Raw genomic sequence first — 20,972 nt, 5'->3', positions numbered from 1 at the left:
ATGGCGGATTGCAGTTCGGAGTTGAGTGAAGAACTCAAAGGTTTCACCAATTGTATAGGGTGTATAGGTGATTTTTTTCCCTGCATGGAGATTGGGGGTTTATTGTGCATATTTATTGGGGCCGTTTTTTTCTTTGAGCCACAAAGCTGCCCTTGCAGCACTATACCCCCATACCCTGCTTCACATAAAGATTAGCTTGTAAAAACAAGGAACTATAACCTATCTTTTAAACATGTTATGTCTAACCAGCCAAGAAAACATTTTTCCCAAAACCTTTTGAAACATTGAGTCCACTGGACTGCTCTTATTTTTAAATATCCTTGTATTTCTTTCCTGGCAAATGCACCAAAAAGCTACAGCCAGAAGCCTGGAACAGGCCAGCTTCCCGTTTTTTTACTTAAACCATCTACCTCCAACCCTTTACTGTCAGAGTCAGTTCGAAAGTCAGAAAAGAAAGAGAGAGATAGACAGAGAGAGAACAGCCGAATGGTGGATGTGACACCTTGTGTCAGTCGGCACCCTAAAAATATATTTATATTAAGTTGTAAAAGGACAGATCTGCCCTTAATGTACAGGAGAGAGATAATACAAAGAATAGGTATACAGTAAAGAAAAGTAAAAGTACAAAAGTAGCCCTATGGCTAGATTTCACTGTCTCTACACTCCCTCTCAAACTGATGCCTAGGAATAAGCATCAGTTTGTCCATGAGAAATAGATGCCAAGCCCGTGTCATTGCTTTAGTCAACAAGTCTGCTAGTTGGAGCCCCGAAGAGACATGAGGAAGAGATATGGTACCCTCAAGAAGGAGATCGCAAATGAAGTGGCAATCAACTTCTATGTGTTTAGTGCGCTCATGGAAGATGGGGTTGGATGCAAATTTTATTGCACTGATATTGTCTACATAAAGAGGAACAGACAATGATGGATCATTTAGTATTTCAAATAGAAGAGCCCGAAACCATATGATCTCACTACGCACGAAAGACATAGCCTTGTATTCAGCTTCAGTGGAAGATTTGGACATAGTAGCTTGTTTCTTGCACTTCCATGAGACAAGGGAGTAGCCAGTGGTGGACCATCGAGTGTCAGGGCATTGAGCCCAATCAACATCCGCATAAGCCATAAGATAAATGGGAGATGATGAGGAGAAGAATATCCCATGTGACAGTGTGCCTCGCACATATCTTATAATCCGATGAACTACAAATAAATGTAGTTGTCTCAAAGAAGACACAAACTGACTTACTATCTGAACTGCATAAGATATGTCTGGCATAGATTAAACTGCCCACTAGCTGACGATAAAGGGTAGGATCTTCACGGGGAGACCCATCATCTTTGCTGAGTTTCAGGTTCAGTTCTAGTGGAGTGTCCACAATCTTAGATTCACTAAGATTTGCCAGTTTAACCAGGTCAGCCGCATACTTCTGTTGATTAACAAAGTAGCCTCGAGAATTTCTACTCACTTCAAGGCCCAAAAATTATGTCAAAGGCCCCAAGTCCTTCATCTTTAAGGATTCATTGAGTAATAGTTGTAGCCTAGAAACTCCTTCTGTGTCATCCCCTATAATGAGTGTATCATCAACATAGAGGAGTAACATTGTTACTACCTACTTCCTCCTTAAGATGAATAAGGAATAATCGGAAGGACTCTGGGTAAAGCTAGCATCAGTGATGACAGATTTGAACTTTTCAAACCATGCCCTAGGGGCTTGCTTCAAGCCATAAAGTGACTTCTTCAGACGACAAACAAGTTGTGGATCTATACAGTATCCTGGAGGGGGCTTCATATAGACCGTCTCTTTTAACTCCCCAAGTCCCCATGAAGAAAAGCATTATTGACATCCATTTGATGGATTGTCCATTGTTTGGCTACAGATATGGCCATTAGAAGACGTATAGTAGTCATTTAAGCTACAGGAGCAAAAGTCTCCTCATAGTCTATCCTGTATTCTTGTTTATATCCCTGTGTAACAAGTCTAACTTATTATCTGTCTAGGCTCCCATCAGATTTCAGTTTCACAGAATAGACCCATTGACTTCCTATGAGAGAGGCTTCAGGTGGAGCTTGAACCAGGTCCCAGGTGTCATTCTCAAGAAGGGTTCAAATCTCAGAACCCATGGCATCTTTCCAATGTGGTTCTGCTACGGCCTACTAGTAAGATCTGGGAATGTTTGTGGTAGACAAGGAGCTATGTTCTGGTGAATAACCATAACGGTTAGGTGGTTGAGAGATTCTAGTAACACGGCGTAAAGTGGGTTCAAGAGGAAGGTCAAGTACACTTACTGAGGGAGTTGGAGTGACTGGATCAGCAACTGAAGGCGGAGCAGAGGGGGGGATGGAGACTGAAGAAGGTCGCTACTTCCTGAAGTATGTCTGAAATTGCTGCGGAGGTGACAATGGAATATTTGAAGTGCCTGTAGAATCAAAACTGTGCAACAAGGAAATAGAAGGAGCTGGAAATTTCACAATATGTTCAAAAGAGAACACACTTTCAAGAAAGACTACATTACGAGAGATTCAAAGGCAACAAACCAAGGGATCATAGCAAAGGAACCCCTTATGTTCAGAGTTGTATCCCATGAAGGCACACAAAGTTGCTTGTGTAGTTAACTTTGTGCATTCATGGGGTGGAACGTGGACAAAACAAGCACAACCAAAAACCCTGAGCAATGATATGTCTGGGGGTTTGTGAAAAAGAGATTGAAAAGGAGAGGAATTATTCAAAACAGATGACGGAAGACGATTTATGAGATGCACATCAATGTTGGCCGCCTCAACCAAAAACCAAGAGAGTACATGGGAATCCTATAAAAGGGTTCTGACTACACTCAAGATGTGCTCGTTCTTCCTTTCTGCTACCCTGTTTTGTTGTGGGGTGCCTGGATAGGATTTTTGGGGTTGAATTCCATGTTGTTTCATGTAATTCTGGAAATCCCCATCAATATACTCTCCCCCTGAATCCGATCTTAGCACACAGATTCGAGCATCAAATTGGGTAATTACATAGGTGTGAAAGTGTTTAAAAACAGTGTCCAGTGAAGGGATGAGATATCCATCGTATGGACGCCTGAATCTTACGGAATAAAATGGGCGAATTTCAAAAATTTCTCTCCATCCTACTGGGAATCGTATTCCCTATTTTAGAAAAATCATATTTTTCAATGATCAATCTTGAACTAAGAACTGAACTAAATATGAACAAAAGCAGTAGGAGAGGGATATACCTGATACAGAGAAATAATATCTCCCAATGAAGGCGTTCAAGCCCAAGGAAAGATCCAAAGACTGCTCCCACTGAAGATGGCGTAGTGCAGGATGGAGCAGAATCAGCAGTGTTCTTCCCAAGAACCTAATCCTTCGCAAGAATTAGCTGGACGGCACGTAAGCACAGCTTCCTATCAGTCCCTTCACAAGGAACTGATATCAAGATCCAATCTTGATTTCTCCCACTGAACTGGAGATCGAACTAGCAGGTGAGGCGGCAGTAGGAAGGAGGCGGCAAGAAAGAATTTCGCAGGGTTGCTTAATTCTTCCTTCTGTGATTTTTGCTCTGAAGAGGATGTGAATGTATATCTTCTAAAGGTTGTCGCCCCCTCCTCCTTTTATAACTTTAAAGGGATCAACTCCTAATCCCATTAGGAGTTGCTGATCCAAATCATATTTGGATCAGAATTCCCTTTAAGTGATACCCTTATCTTATCTGCAGATTAGATCAGCCTTCTCCTAATCTCATTAAGAGGTTTCTAGATCTGAATCACATTTAGATTTGGATTCTCTGAGTGGATAGGGTTAAGACCCTATCCTATCTGCTAATCCAATCTCAGAATTCGCCCCTTATTTAACTGATCAAATCAGCCCAGTTCGAAATGGGCTTTAGGCCCATTAAGGTTATGTGCTCACTTAGCCTTCCAAACTGCTGCCCAATTGGGCTTCCTTGTATGGCGTGGGACCCAAACATTGATCTACGCATCAGCCACATGGGTTCAGCCCAGCCTTTGTTACAAGACCTAACCGAATACACTATTATGGACAGTGCACCCTGTGAAACCCATTACATGGGCTCTATGGGCCCAACACTTACCCTAAGTGGTCCTTGGGCCAAGCCACCTTGTAACACACAGGGACTGTGGGCAGATGCAAGATTAGCCCATCAAGTATTATCCTCAATGGTCTTACACTTAACCTCTCAGCCCATAATGATCAAACACTACCCGACAAGAGAGGACATCTCCCTCGGCTGCAAGGAACAGTGTTGCACTCTCTACTCACATGGATGTCGGGAATTAAAACATTTTGCAAACGTTTGGAAACTATAATATATATATTTTTATATCTCATATAAAATATATTTTGCAAAACAATTCTCAACGATTGAAATTTGCTACCGGCAGTCTTGGTTTCCATCAGAGAGAGTGCATCCCCGATCATTACCTTTGTCCGACAAAGGGGCTGATCCTGTCACTATGATCACCCACTTAGATGAATTCTCAGACTGTCCCAGCATACCTAGGTTTTGACCCCCTCTAAGGATCTCACTGATTGGCATATCAAAGACAGCCCAATCCGATACCTAGTGTAGTATCATAATCGAGTTTAGGGGTCAGGTGCAACTTTCCAGTTTTGCCCATCAATCTCCAAGGTCCAGGGCAATACTAGAAATCTGGTCCAGTTCAAAGATTCAATTAATTTTACACTGCATGTGCCTTGGGTCTCACCCTGGCGGCTGAGAAAGGCCACCTCAACATTTGGCAACATACTAGTGTCAGCCTTGGCAGGATAGATCTCCCCAGACTTATCCAACAGCTGTGAACATTCTAAACTAACACGAGTCTCATAAGTGTCCAGTTTAAGGGTATTACACAGAAACACACCACAAGAACATGAATCAAATATGTACTTTATTCATTTACAATAAATTCGTAATGTACATCATTCTGATTGGAGATAAGGGCATACAACTGTCTAACATACACTTCAAATTTCTTTCAAAGAAAATAAGCCCAAGTAAAATGAGTGCAGTCATCAATGAAGATTACAAAATACTTATATCCCAATTGTAAAACAATTGAAGACGACCAGACATCACTATGTATTAAATGAAAGAGAACGGTTGCATGCTCAAAATAAGAAGGAAAGGGTAAAATATGACTCTTACATAAACCACAAGTAATGCAATCTTTATTCACATTCTTAAAAGAAACAGTAAAAACAGGTAAACCACCAGAAGCAAATAATTGATCAAGTTTCTTAGAAAAAAGATGGCCAAGGCGTCTAGGCCACAAATGCCAATCACTATTACAATTAAAAGATCCAGAACTAGAAGTAGTAGAAAGCAAACAAGAAGTAGAAGCGGAATTAGTTTTTTTCTTCTCAAAAGGTTTGTCCCTTGTAAAGATTGTATATAAGTAGGTAGTTCATACAAAAAATGCTATTTGTGGGAACAAGAAACCAAATAATGTTAACAGGGACTGATTTCTCATCCAATCTGGCCAAGGCATTATAACAAGATTTCATAGTGAAATTTCCTGTACTCTCCCCTACCATATTCTTCAATCAAAGCTTCCAACTTCCACTTGAGTGTTGTACAACAAATTAATTTAATTTCTTCTTGGGGGGGGGGGGGGGGGATCAAATCACATTACCATCATGTAACTGCATGCAATCCACTACTCTAGCTTCATTATCCACTGCCAATTCATATAGAGGAAAAGCTTCAAACAGGGGCCTTTCTCCGCATCAAGCATCCTCCAAAATATCACACACATCCTGTTGTCAATCTTATACTTCACACTCCCTTTGCAAAATAATTATATGCTTTTTCCATTCATTTCCAAACTGAGCATCCAAACTCCTATCTCCATATTTAGTTTGTATCACCCTTCACACTCCACAGCCCTCCCTGATTCTCCCCAAATCTCCAAAACCCTTTCCCTAACAAAGAAACATTTACATTCTTCACCCTCCTTACCCCTAATCCCTCTTGAGGTTTAGGCATGCTTACTTTTATTCCAACTAACTAAATGAAAGTTCTTTTCTTCTTTCCACCTTCTCCACCAAAAAAGAAAAAAGAACCCTCATTTTCTTATCAATGATGGCTGCCATATCCTTCAGGATTAGATACAATGATAGAAGATACATGGGGAACAAGGACAACACACTTTTCACTAGATAGCTTGTCTCCATAAGAAAAGTATTTGTCTTTCCATGAGGCCAGTCTCCTATAAATTCTTGTTGCACATTAGGCTAACTCCAGTACCTCACTCATGACAACAAGCTCACTCTTATGCAGATTCACTTTTGAGCAAAAGCCAACTTCAAACCATATCAGCACCGCCATATCATATTGCAGCTGCTCCTAAGAAAGCATCACAGAAAAGAAGGGTGCCATCCACATATTGAGGCAATGATACCTCCACCCAGACCTTTTCACCATTGTTCTTAAAGCTTCCATTACGGGGAAAGTGGGACCCTTTGTCTTAAACCTCTTGAACTTTTGAAACTCCAACAAGATGTTCCATTCACCAAAGTCAAAAATAGAAGGGTTAGTAATGCAAACCTTCATCCAATTACTCCACTTAGAGCCAAAATTCATCCATTTAATGCATAATCTAAAAATATTCCAGTTGACATGATCATAGGCCTTCTCCAAGTCCACAACTTACATGATAAATCAGCCCTTCAACTTCTCAACCTAGAAACAACCAGTTCATTTGCTACTAACACCCCATCCACCATTAGCCTTTGAAAAAAGCACCTTGGCTCTCCAAAATGATACTTCCAAAAACAGGTTTCAGCCCCTTTGCTAGAACCTTGGCAATGATTTTATATAAACTCCCAATCATGTTGATTGGTCAGTAATCATTTAGCTCTTCTGCTTCTTTTTCCTTTGGAATTAGAGTGATGAAGGTTGACTTAAAACTCCTTACAAGTTACAAAGGCTGCTAAAGCATGAAATTCATCTAACACCTTCATGGTATCCACCTTTAGGAAGTCCCAACAATTTTTATAAAACACCATGATGAATCCATCCGACCCCAGTGTCTCAACCACTTTCATTTCCTTTATTGCTTCTCTTGATTCCTCTTCCTTGAACTCCCTCTCCAACTCCTTGGCTTGCTTCTCTGAGATGCAATCAAAATCTATCAAATCAACCTTGGGCTTATATTTTCACTCTTCCTTGTATAAATTTCCATAACACTCCACTATGCAACTTTTAATATTACTCTCTTCATCTCTTCTTCCACCATTTCTCCATTCACACCACCAGCCTCTTAATAGGATTTTCCCTCCTAACAGATGCTATTGTATGAAAACATATGATATTAGTGCCCCCTCTTTTAACACATTTTTATTTTTATCACAAAAAAAAAAATCAGAGTACATACATCAAAAAGCAGCACCGTGAAAATTTGAAGCATACCAATTGATGCAAGCAACCTGGTAATATACACTAAATGGTACAAATTCTAGAAGCAGTAATTGAACCTACTAAACTCAAAAGAAGGGCATGAAATTTTATCCATGGAGTCTCCCTCTCCATTTATATCACAATTAAAAGAAGGGCATTAAAAGAGCAATTAGGAAGCGGAATCCAGAAGTAGTGTTACTTCAAGAGTCCAAGAGGACTGAATTAGACATTAGATGGGCAAGAAGTGTTTGGAAGGCTAGGGAAATTAAGTTGGCAATTACGCCCTCATTGGGGTCCTCTGGAGGCTTAGTAACTCTGTGGAATAGTGAAGTGGAAGTGGGCTTGAAAGAACTTATAGGTAAATTCTCAATCTCTATGAAATTTAGACAAGTGGAGGATGGGTTTGAGTGGGTATTGACAATCTGTATGGCCCCAATGGTTACAGGGAAAGGAAAGAAATGTAGGAGGAATTGGGGGACATTAGAGGCTTGTGGGAGGATCCTTGGTGTAATGTAATGAAATTCAGAGGAAACCAACAATTCTAGGCAAGGGTTACTACGAGTATGAGGAAATTCAATCAGTTTGTGGATATTTTTTAGTTTAAGGAACTTCCACTTTTTCATGGTAAATTTACTTGGTCTAATTTCCAATCGAACCCGATCTCTTCTAAACTGGATAGGCTTCTCTTTACATTAGACCAGGAAGAGCATTGGGGAGGATTGAACTCTAGAACCCTTCCATGTTCCAAGAGTTACTTCTGATCATTGGCCCATTGTGATTTGTAAAGAAGTACTGAGAAGGTTAAAGGTTGGTGGGGTGGAAAGAATTTGATCCTGGAGTGAATTGGAAAGGAATGAGGTCCACAAGAAACTTCAATACCTGAAAACTAAAATAAAAGATTGGAATGAACTGGAATTTAGTAGGTTGAAGAAAGGAAGCAAGTTTTTGTTGACCAAATTGAAGAGCTAGACCTTAAGTAAGAAAGAGGAATTCTTGGGGAGAGTGAAAAGGAACTTAGGTGGACTTTGAGGAAACAATTGGATTGTATAAGGAGGAGATGAGTTGAAGGCAGAAATTGAGGCATAAGTGGTTAAAAGGAGATAGAAATACAAAATTCTCCCATGTGATAGAAAACAAGGAAGAACAAGGAAAAATTACATCTCCAAATTAGTGGTTGAGAGTTCGATTATCACTCAAGAAGATGAGATAGTTGGGACCTTTGTGGATCATTTTAAATCTTTATTTAGAAGGCCCCTGAACGGTATGGTGTGGGTAGATGGATTGGAGTGGCAAGGTTGGAGAGTGGGCTTAGGGATTAGTTGAAGAGAAAATTTGAGTTGGAAGAACTGAAAGTAGTAGTGTTTTTGACAGACAGATCAAAAGCACCTAGGCTAGATGGTTTTACAATGGCTTTCTACCAAGACTATTGGGACATAGTGAAGGAGGATCTTTTGTTAGTTTTTGATAAGTTCTAATGTTCTATAGGAGAGGAGTTATTAGTCCAAGTTTGAATTCCATATTCATAGCTTTGGCCCCTAAGAAATCTGATGCCTCCTGTTCGAAAGACTTTAGGCCAATCAGCTTGGTGAATAGCCTTCAAGGTTATGGCCAAGGTGTTGTCCCTGCGGATTAGGCAAGTCTTCCCCACTATAATAGCACCTAACCAAGGGGACTTTGTGCAAGGCAGATAGATGGTTGACCAAATATTAATAGCAAATGAATGTTTGGAGGATCTAAAAAATTAGGGAAGAAAGAGGTGGTGTGCAAGTTCAATCTTGACAAAGCATGACTTGGTGGACTGGTCTTTTTTATTCGAAGTAATGTATAACTTTGAGTTTGAAAAAAGATGGTGTAAGTGGGTGATGGGATGTATCAGGACATGTCATTATTCCATTATGGTAAATGGGGTAGTGGTGGATTTTTTCCCAACTTTGACGGGTATTAGACAAGAAGGTCCTCTCTCTCTTTTTTTGTTCACCTTAGTAGGAGATGTCTTGGGAAGGTTGATTCCTACAGCAGATTCAAGGGACTTAATTAGAGTCTGGAGAATTGGTAGGGGAAAGTATCAATACTGCATTGCTGGGGAAGTGGTTTTGGAGATTTGGGGAAATTCAAGGAGGGCTGTGGAAAAGGGTGGTGCAGGCCAAGTCTGGAGATAGAAATTTTGGTTGGGTTCCAGGAGCTTCAAATAAGTCCTATGGTTGCTCAGTTTGGAAAGGTATTGAAAAGACTTATCCTTGTTTGCAAAAGGTGTGAAATTCAAGGTAGGACATGGGGAGAGGGTCAAATTTTGGAAGGATCTTTGGTGTGGGGCGAGGCCTTTGTTCGAGAGGGTCCTTGCCATGTTTGAAGTTGCAGTAAACAAAGAAGCTAAAGTTGCTGAAAGCTTGCAAATCCAAGAAGGTAGCTTGGTTTGGACCCCACAATTCAGGAGGAATCTAAACGATTGGGAGGTGGATGAGTGGATGGATCTACTGCAATTCCTTTAACAGTACACAGTTGCAGTCAGCAAGAGCTGACAGTTGAATATGGAAGTGGGAGAGGTCTGGAAAATTCACAATTAAATATTTTTGCAAGGCTTTGGACAGTACAGAAGGACATTAAGTCCCAACCCACATCTGGTGTAAAAATGTGCCTTCAAAAATTTCTTTTTTGACTGGACAGCATACCACAACAGGGTACTTCTTACAAGGGATAACCTCTCTTGGAAAGGTGTTGTACTGAATTCAACTATGTCCTATGTGAAGGACAACTGGAAACTGTGAACCACCTTTTACTGCACTGCAATTTCTCTTCAGAGATCTGGAACAGAATCTCACACTTGACCCCAGCAGTGGTATTTTGGTGCCTGTGGCAAGAAAGAAACGCTCAGGTCTTCAAAAGCAAGACAAGCTCTGCTGATTCCATTTTTCAGAAAATTGTGGGGAAGATGTTTTCTTGGTTGTCTGGTCACAGGCTGTTTAGGGGTGTGGGTTTTAAATCCTTTTTTGTACATGATAAGCTTTTTGTAAAGCAGGGTGGGGATTAAGTTTAGAGGGAACAGTTTTTTCTTGTTTCCTAAGTACATCATCATGCTGTACATTTTTTGTTCATATTTAATACAATGATATTTTACCTTTTCTTCAAAAATTATTCACTTACAATTGGCAAATGATACGATAATCTTTTGTGAAGGATGTGATCGGAAGTGGACTAGAAACTATAAACTTTCCATACAACTGTTTAAATAGATGTCTAATTTGAAGGTGAACTTTAAGAAAAGATGTATTGCAGGAATAAATCTGGAGGGGGAGAAGTTAGAATGTACAGCTATTCTAGGTTGTGTGGTGTCTGATTGGCCTCTAAGTTATTTGGAACTACCTCTAAGAGATAACCCTAGGAAAGAAAGCTTCTGGAATTCGATTGTTAAAAGATTTGAAAAAAGGCTTGTAGCTTGGAAAAGAAATTACCTCTCACTAGGAGGAAAATCACTCTAATCAGATCCATCCTAGCTAATTTGCATGTTTATAATTTGTCGCTATTTAAAATTCTAGAACGGGTAGCAAGGAAGCTGGAGAAATTAATGAACTTTCTTTGGGAGCCAGGGGAGGAAGAAAAGGATCATAGGGTTAGATGAAAAATAGTGTGCACAAGCAAGAAGCTTGGAGGTCTTGGTACTAGGAAAGTTCAGAAGAGAAATATGGCTCTTTTACGTAAGTAGTTGTGGAGATTGTCTATGGAGAAAGAAAACTATTGGTTAAGGTAGTGGTTAGTATTCATGGGCTTGTCGCAAATGGATGAAATACTGGAACTCTAGCTAGGCCTTCTAGAGCTTCCCCATGGAAAGTCATTCAAGCTATGCTCTCCTTGTTCTTGCCTTGGATCACGTATGTCTTGCATTCAGATAGCCGTATTATGTTTTGGGAAGAGGTTTGGTGTGGGGAATCCCCACTAAGGAATCAATTTCCTTCTTTGTATGCTATCTCTAACCATAAAAACCAGCCTATTTCTATGTTTTTGGTACCTTCAAACACGAGCACTGATTTTGGTTGGAATTTGGGATTCAGAAGGATTATTAGGGACACTGAGTTAAATAGTACTATAACATTATTGGGCATCCTTGATTGGGTTTTCTTGGATCCTACTAAGGTTGATAATAGGACTTGCACCCCTACTCCCTCCGGTTTGTTCACCTGTGCATCCTTTTCCAAAGTTCTGACCCAACCTAACACTAGAGGAGTATCCTTTCCTACAAAAGAGGTTTGGGGTAAACCTATTCCACCAAGGGTTGGGAGTTTTTATTGGGAAGCACTCCTGAAAGGAAACAACACATGTGATTTTCTTCAAAGAAAGAGACCTAAAAGTTGCTTATCCCCCCTCATTGGTGCATTCATTGTAAGGCTGATGGTGAGAATTGCTACCACTTATTAATCTCCTGTCACTTTGTTAAAGGTATTTGGGTTTGCTTTCTATTTTTGTTTGGGTGCAGGTGGACTCCGCCGCCGAATGTGCAAAGCTTGTTGCCTCTACTTTCTTCAATTGGCCAAAGAAGAGGGGAAAATTAATGTAGAGACATGTAAGGGAAGCCATTAGCTGGACTGTTTGAGAAGAAAGGAACTTAAGAATCTTTACAGAAAAGGAGAGGAGTATAGAACTGATGCTGGAGATTATTTTCTCCAGGGTGGTACACTGGTTCAAGTCTTTGGAACCTTTTAAAGACTTCTCCTTGGATATACTGCTAAGAAATTGGAAAGGTGTTGCCAATTCATCTCCGGCTAGGGAGGTCTCTCTTTTGTCTTGGACTCCTCCCAGTGGTTCCTTCAAGCTGAACTTCGACGGAAGCAATGCTGGCAATCCAGCAATGTGAAAGGGAGAATATTAGCCGTCTAGTTAGGTCCAATAGAAGTACGTGACTCTCTTAGGGATGAGATTTTGGTGGCCTTGGAAGGTGTACAAAGAGACAAGGACTTGAACATTAGAAAACTGATAATACAAGGAGATTCCAAATTGGTAGTGAGTTGGTTGAAGGGGGACAATAGTGGACCATGGGCTTACAGTAATGAAAAGAACAAATTCAGGTGGTTAGCTCAGGACATTGATGTGAAAGTGGCTTGGGTCAAAAGAAGCACTAATTCCTTTGCTGATGGGTTACCTAAACAAGGGGTCAATAGTGTATCTTTGTTTTGGCCTCATTTGTAATTTTCTGAGTGCTTTCTGTTCGGGAAATTTAACAAAGGTTACCTCTCCCTTTGTATCTTTCTTCTCTTTTTCATGAAATCTACCTGTAATTGACCAAAAAAAAAGGTCATGAAACTTTATCCCTGAAAGGAAAAAATATTCATATCACAACTAAAATCACCACATATAAATTCCTCCAAAAATCTACTAAAACTCAAAAGAAACATGTGAAACAAATGGAGAATCAGATAAAACAAACTCTAGTGGTCGCGTAACTCAAATTCCAAAATTAATCCCAAAATCTGAATTTCATAATGTTAAAAACTAACCAAAAGCACTGAAAAAATTTTACCACAAAACCCAACTAAAATTAAAGAAAACCAGTAGACCACCAATGAACATCATAAATTTGGGCAACATACCCTGGAGAAATCAATTAACCAAAAACACAAAATAATGCTCTACTGCTTTTCCAATTGACCTGAGAATTAAAACATAACTAGTAGATCCATAGAACCACTATTTATATCACATCTAAGCTGATTTAACATTGGTTATGAGACACAAATTCCAAAATATTTAATTCAGATATTTGCTTATTAGAAAAAAACTATTGAGAACTCAGTTAACCACCTTCATCTTTCAATTATGCTTCTTTGACTTGAGAATAATCTTCTGGAATGAATTTCAATCACTCACATCAGAGTACAAAAAACAATGATTTGTGTCCTCAAACTAGCATGCTGATATCCACAAAATGGTTCTATTTCACAAACTCGTCAAAAACACCAGGATGATACCTACATATCTTCATGGTTCTATTTTACAAATTCATTAAAAACACACAGAGCACAAGATCAATAAACATGATTTCTGTACTTGCCCCATCCATATAATTATCGCATGATGATTCCTCTGACAAAATTCCAAAAGTTCATGTATACATTTGAACAGTAGCACTTTTCCCGTCCAAAAAGGATACACCCCACTCAGAACTCCGGTTCATTACAGAATTAAACCAGAACACTTCAAATTCTGGCCATACTAATCTCTGCCACATAACTGTATCAACCATTACTGTAAGACCTGTAACAAGGATGATATCAGTTGATTTTAGTATAACAAGTAACATTCTAACCTTTTTTTCCAATAAGCAACATCTTAACCCTGTTTACTGTTCAAGCATAACTCAAATGTAAATTAGAAGTCCTCATTATTAAATTGATAACATTTCACCACTAACCTATGCAAAATAGAGCAGTAGAAATGCAACACTTCAATGCTTCCCAGACTGTAATCTTCCTTGTCTGCCACAGATGAACTTAAAGATTTAAATATGGAAATTTACCTTAATCAAGCAGAAAATATATATATATATATATGAAGATTGACAAATTTGTTTATTCCAAACAATTGGAAATAAATCCAAAATATCATTATTTGATGTGTAATCACTTTACTTATCAAAAGGAAAACCATGTTGACGACAGAGTAATATAGATTGTGTAAGGGGTGCAAATGGATCAGATCATGATCCGATCTGAATCCGAATTTGATTCTATTTTTGTCAGATTCAGATAACCCTCTGTTGGATTTTCGGGTTGAATTGGATTGGATAATCAGGTCTGATTAAAAACGGACCGGATTTGGATCAGCCCCCTATCCAATCCAATATTTATAATGCACTTTTTGTAAATTTTTTATAAAAAGACATGTATATACTAATATGATGAAAATAGATGAAAAAATACTTGTATTTTTGTTTTTCTTTATATAAACTTACTTGCTTTTCTTTTAATACTTTATTAAATTTTTCATAATTCGAATCAGATTGGATCAGATTCAGATATCCGACATCCTTAACGGATCCAGATTCAAATCACCATTGTGAGTATACCTGTTCATGGGCCGGGAAGCCCGACGGGCTGGCCCGGCCCAGCCAGATATAAGTCGGGTTTAGTCATAATTTTAGGCCCACGGGCTCGGGCCTAAAGCACTAGGACTGACTTTTTTCGGGCCGGGCCCGGGCTTTCTCAAAAATGTTTGGCACGATCCCAAGCCCGACTTGATACTATATATTATATAATAAAAAAATATTTTATTTAATAAAAATACACATACAATATTTTTTCTTTGTTTTTCTTCTCTTTTTTTCCAATTAATAGTGAAATGTTTATTATTTTTGAGTTTTGAAGGTTTTTAATATAAATACAACACTTTTTATTGAATAAAAAAAGAAAAAAATTCTCTTTTCAGATTTCTGGCTGGGCTTGGGCTCAAGATCTAGGCCCGATGGTCAAGCCAGGCTCGGGCTCAGGCCTGAGTGTATTCTGTTGATACATATACAAAGCCTGGCCCGGCCCATGAACAGGTCTAATTATGAGATCCGATCGGATAATGGGTATGTGTTACCGAATCAGATTCAGATATACCATTTATTATCTACTGTCCCTTCTTCAGTATGCAAGACTAGGATGGCACCACACGATACACCTACAAGAATGTTCAAACACTACCAAATTTATCAAGGCATCACCAAGGCAACAAGGAGCTTTTAGTGGGGCACTAGGCCAAAATCCATGAATTAGGGACGGAACCAGGATTTTTCCCTTGGGGGCAAAAGCTAATAAATATGGACTAGGGGACCAAAAGTTAATAAACATAGATGGGGGCCAAAATATAAATGGGACATAAATGGGGATTTTCAAGGCATGGGAGGAGGGGAGGGGATGACTCCCCTCCACCACCCCCAGGCTCTGCAACTCCACTTCTACCTATTAGGTGCTTACCTAGGAAATAAAAATTCTAAGGCAGGCTCCTAATTATAAGATTGTTACTATGCTTGCATCTTATTATTGTGGTTTGGAACCCTATCATATGTTATATATCATTCATGTTTCATTTCATGGTTGTATTGTTGAAACATAAAAGGTTTAAAGGGTTTTTTAGAGAAAAAAGGATAATAAAGAAGATCCCCTTTGTTTCTTCTTTTTTCTTTGTCTAATTACTCTCCCAGACATATACAAACATACAATAAATACTCTCTGACATATACAAATAATAGGGACCCCATCCCCTAATATTTTTTAACATGTAATTACTCTATTAAATATTTATTGAGTATAATAATCCATTCAAATTATTGGATTAATGGGTCTAACATCCTATTTTCTTTTGAATATGATGATTTACAATATTTTGATATGAAATTTGTTGCTATTTAGTAAAATCGCTAATTTTCAATTTATAAGCTTGCTGATTGAAATAAAAAACTGAGAAATTAACCTAAGAGGTTAAGATCCAGGTTTTTTATTTGTCCAATTCTAATGCCCAAGTTCTTGCCTAGGCAACTACACACTCTATTGTCACCTAGAATAACTTGTACACCTTGACAAGTATGGATATTGGTCCATATAAGATAAAAACATTACAGCATTTAGGGTGCACTTTGTTCAAGCATGCAAGTGATTCAGTTCTTAGAGTCTGTTATATACAGTGGGAAAGACATGATGGGTGGATGCATCCTCTGCCTCTTTCTAAAACAACATTTACAAAAGAAGTGCAGATGGTATCAAGCAAGTTACGTACCAGCAAAAGCTCTAGCCCTACGGGGCCAAGAAGTAGCAGCATATCACATCTAATGATTATGGTAGCAAAAACCTAGCATTTGGGAAAAAGAAGACTCATGAATAGCTTTTTTTTTTATCAGCAAAGGAGAATTTTGTTTGAAATTAGAGTTAAAAACGTTTTACAACTTTGTGCATGAATAGCTTCAAGGAATGAAAAGGGAAAAAGAAGAATTTTACATATTCATTATTTATCATCTATCCCCTACATAATTACATAGGGGGAATGAGGAACACCAAACACTATCTGAAACATTGATTGCCATATCAAAAGAAAATACCACTAATGGAATATCTTAATCAAAAGAATTAGAAACTTCAAAATGTTTTTCCATGGATCTCCTAAATTTTCTAAAACATAGATCTTTATATATATATATAATTTATCATAATATTCAAATATTTGAAATAGTTCTTCTAAATAAGTTTTTATGCTTACTATAAAAAAAAAAAAACTTCTAAATAAGTTAGAAATCATGAATCTAGTCAAGTGAATCCCCATGGACCCAAATTGGCATCTATCATCCAATGGAAATCCTTGAATCCCCTTCAATGATGATACTCACAAATCCCAACAAAGATTAGGGGTGCTCACGGTTAACCGAACCGTGGGCTAATTTTTGAAACCGAACCGGGGTTACTGGTTTTCCAAAAACCGGTAACCGAAACAGAACTGAAGCCAATCGGTTAACCGGTTCGGTTCATCAGTTTTTCAGTTTTTTATTATTTACAATATTTATTATAGAAAAATATATAAATATATAATAAAATACTAGAAATACATATAATATTATATTTTAAATAATAAAAAAATATATTATGTAGTATAAATATATATTTATATATAAGCAAATTTATTCATTTATAATGTATAGAAAATAAAAAAAATATATATATAAATTTATGTATACCAGTCGGTTCAGTTAACCGCCGGTTTTCTATTTTGGTTACCAAAACTGAACCAATACCTTCGGTTTTTTAAAATACTGAACCAAAACCGAACCAACCGGTTTGGTTAACCAAATTTTCAGTACGGTTTCAGTCAGTTCTTTTTTTTTTTTTTTGCTCACCCCTAACAAAGATGATACAAAGCCTCAAAATCACCAACTATCCTTGAACCCACATTGTAAAGAAAGAAAAGATTGAAGAAAATCATCCTATTGTATTAAAATGGTCCAGAAAACCATGAATAACAATTAGTCTTGTCATCCACTATAGTTCCTATATTTTATGGCAACTAAGAAGCATGTGTTTTGACTAACCATATGTAATAGATATGTATAAAAAAAGATGGGCATACAGATTATTGTTCTGTTATGTTTATGTATTTGCAAGTCGCAACTAAAACGCATGCAACTTAATTAATCATAATTAGAAAGGCATACAGAAAAAGAGAAACAACAACCTTTATGGCTAAAATAACTGAATTGAATGACAATGTTTTTTCTTTTAGTGGATCAAATAATTAAATAATAAAATATCCAAGGATACAATAATAAACCCATCTTCAGCTCCAGACATTAAAGAGCTTGTAACCTCCTGAATGACTAATTCACTAAATGACAAAGCAATGTCATTCAGTTCAGACAGTTAAGCTGTTATCTTATGAGCCCTGAGTTTCCCTCTGATGGCAGATAAATCAACTTCCATGACACCACTGTTTCTACCCTTTCAATGACCAGGTCGTAGATAGAGCTAGCATAGCATCTGGGCCCCAACCAGATATTTGATAGGGAAATAATAGACTGAATTCTGACTCAGGACATCATAAAGAGTTGTGGATTTCAATTTCCAAGCAGGTAAGCCCTATGCTTATCTTGAGAAGAAAACGTTATGCATTTGTTCTACAGGTGCAGCTTCATTTCCCCAATATGGTTCTACTTTTTCAAGCTGTTTACAGTGGAACAGTGGTCAATCTCAGACCAGTCTGAAATCATTGGACCTTGGCCAAAGAGTTCAGGGTGGTTCTAAGGTCAAGCTGATGTGGAGCTGCATTCCATTTGTGGTGTGTTGGGAAGTTTGGAAGGAAAGAAATAGAAGAATCTTTGAGAATAGGAAGAAAAGTTGGAAAGAGGTGGTGGCTCGGATCAGTTCATCAGTCATTGGTTGGGTGTTAACTCTGCCAGATTTTCAAGGATTAAAGAAAGAAGATTTGGGGGCAGACTTCTGGAGCTCTTTGAATGCTTAACTTTCTGGGTTTCTGATGTGTTTTGCATTTAAGTCTGTTTTGTTGCTTTTTTCTGGTTGTTACCGGGGTGACCTCTTGACACCTTTTGAGCTGTAAACTCTTTTTAGTAATAATTTTTTTCTTTATTTATCTTCAAAAAAAATAATAGACTGAACAGCCTGGCATATCAACCATTCAGTAATGTTACCCACCTGACCAATTGGGAAAATGGAATTTTCCTGATAGTAGTAACATGCAGTCCAGACACAACTTCAAACCATCTAATTATTCCCATTAGGTGGTGTAGTTAAGAACTGAAGGTTGAAGCATCCAATTAGAAAATGATATCATCAGATAGTGAGTTGGTTCTACTCAACCCTTCTCTTTCCCCAAAATCCACTGCTTTTTGTGTGAATCTAGCTTAGGCATCCATCACACAAATGAAGAGGGGAGATATTGAGCCTCTCTACCCGAGGCCAATGTGGCCTTTAAGAAACCAATAGACACACTGTAAGGCCAGAACTGTAATGATGGTCTTAGCTCTGGGGGAAAGAGTTGGGAAAGGTAACTTTAAGGATTGGGAAAAGGAATTATATCAGAGCTCTACAGGAATAATCGGAGCACAGATATGTCTAGCTATAGATGGATACATCTCTCCTTTATCACATCAGGGACCATCCTATTTATAGGAAAAAGAGAGAGTTGGTTTTGCATATGCATTTATCAAGAATTCCAAAATGATCACTGGTCAATTATGGGTCGAATCCTTTAGCATTAATATGGTGACATATGTCAGGCTGTGATTCATGAAGCAGATTCACTTTTACTCCATGCTCGCAAACTCCTACCACGCGTCAATTCTAAGGGGACATGCTCTGTCGTATTTAACAGCTTTTGCAGTTCTTTGTTCCCTATGTTTTGTCTTTAGCAAGTACAATTCGCGAACCCACTTTTTGTACTTAGCATTTAGTTTGCCTGTTCCCTATGTTTTGTCTTTAACAAGTGCGTCCTCAAACTCGCTTTTTTGGGTACTTTCTGTGGCGATTGTCTTTAGTCGATGCTTTATTCCCTTTTGAAAGGTCCGTCGAACTGGTTGGTCTTGTAGCAGTCATCAGTCCACGATGCTACTTAAGTCGATCCCCTTACACACCATTAAACAGGATGGAGAAATGAGGGGTTGTTATAAACCTTAATCCAATTCATCTATTTCAGGCCAAAATTCATTCTTACAAGCACAAGTCCATAAAATTCCAATTCACATGGTCATAGACTTTTTCCTAATCAACTTTACAACTAATCCCTATGGGCCAGTGCTTGGTGTAATGGTAAAAATCCCAGGCTTACAAGTGTGAGAACACAGAATTGATTTTGAGAGCAGCTACTTTGTGGGGAAAAATTGCAAAAGGTTACGTATAATTTCCTGTCTATGGCTACATGCCTCCCAAGACCCCAAATAGCTAAGACAAACATTGGGTAATGGCCTTTCTTTTAATTTTACAATCTCTCACCCGCCCTCTTTGATCTTGAATCTATAAGTTTGTTTGCAACAAGAAACCCATCCAATGTATGTCTTCCTAGCACAAGCGCTCCTTGTAAATCTTATATAAGTTAAGGGAGAATCTTCTTCATTCTTTTAGCTAACACCTTTGCCATAATTTTACAAAAGCTACCAAATAGATCTGAAATTTTTAAAACTTACTACTTTTTTTGTACCATGGTGGAAAAAGTGGAATTCATCTATAACAAAATACAAAATGAAACATTAAAAAAACATTTTTTTTGCTTTTCAATCGTCCCTCCAAAAGGGAACTGGTGAAAGGAATAGGGGAGATGGAGATCGAAGGCTTCTCACTGGCCAGAAAATGGAGAACAGTGATTACAGCAGAGAGAAAAGAGTTCCTGTTGGAAGAAATTGTCTACCAGAAGAAGTTTGTGATAAAGATAAGGGAAGGAAGAAGAGGAACGAGCAGTGCATGTAAGTTGGTGCAGGGCCTGGAATAGAACCTTTAGACAGTCAAGGAGGGAATACATTGCTGAGAGAAGGAGAAACTCCAATGGATGGTTCATTTCTTTGGAAGAAAGATTTGAAAAAAAAAAAAAAAAGAAAAAAAAAAAACAAAGGATTATAGTACCTGAAGGCAACAAGCTGCAAGGCTGGACCATGGTTGCAAACGAGCTACACCAGACACTGGTTGAGAGAGAGACTGAGGTAGCAAGGGTACCAGAAAAAATGGTAGCAGTACTGGGAAAGGAGGAAATGACAGAAAGAAGGAAAAGAACTAGAAAGGTTGGGCTTGGAAGAAAATGATGAAAATCCAGACTCAGTGGTGGTGTCCCTTACAGTACCAGAACCAAGGATCTCACTGGAGTGGAAGAAAGGAATTTGGAAGTGGAGATTAATCCTGTCAGCAAAAAAAGAGGTAAATGACTGGAAAGGATTACTAGAGGAGGTAGCGTCCAAACTTGGGATTCTTCAAACTGTTATATTAATCCCTTTTAACGACCAAAAAGCTGTAATGGATGTGGGGGGGAGGGAGATGATGGACTTCACCACTGTAGAAACGAAAGTGGGTACCATAACAATAGAGCACTGGTGCCCATCGGCTAAT

At 38.4% G+C, this 20,972-nt stretch overlaps 1 protein-coding gene across 3 annotated transcripts in view; it reads right to left on the bottom strand.

The window, feature by feature from the left end:
• The window catches only part of ALG12 (homolog of asparagine-linked glycosylation 12), a 110,330-nt gene that overhangs the window by 51,866 nt on the left and 37,492 nt on the right, over positions 1-20,972 (bottom strand). For all 3 annotated transcript variants that reach the window (XM_088962527.1, XM_088962529.1, XM_088962528.1), the window contains exons 9-11: positions 16,159-16,230; positions 13,814-13,877; positions 13,553-13,656 (exon numbers count right to left, since the gene is read on the bottom strand). In XM_088962527.1, the coding sequence (XP_088818653.1) occupies positions 13,553-13,656; positions 13,814-13,877; positions 16,159-16,230 (240 nt within the window). The remainder of the gene's footprint in view (positions 1-13,552; positions 13,657-13,813; positions 13,878-16,158; positions 16,231-20,972) is intronic.

Source organism: Nelumbo lutea, chromosome 1, assembly GCF_056320005.1.
Source record: "Nelumbo lutea isolate HS-2025 chromosome 1, American lotus-T2T, whole genome shotgun sequence".
NCBI classification, from domain to species: Eukaryota; Viridiplantae; Streptophyta; class Magnoliopsida; order Proteales; family Nelumbonaceae; genus Nelumbo; species Nelumbo lutea.
Note: the sequence above shows the minus strand (reverse complement) of the source record. Positions and strands in the feature narration are given on the sequence as shown.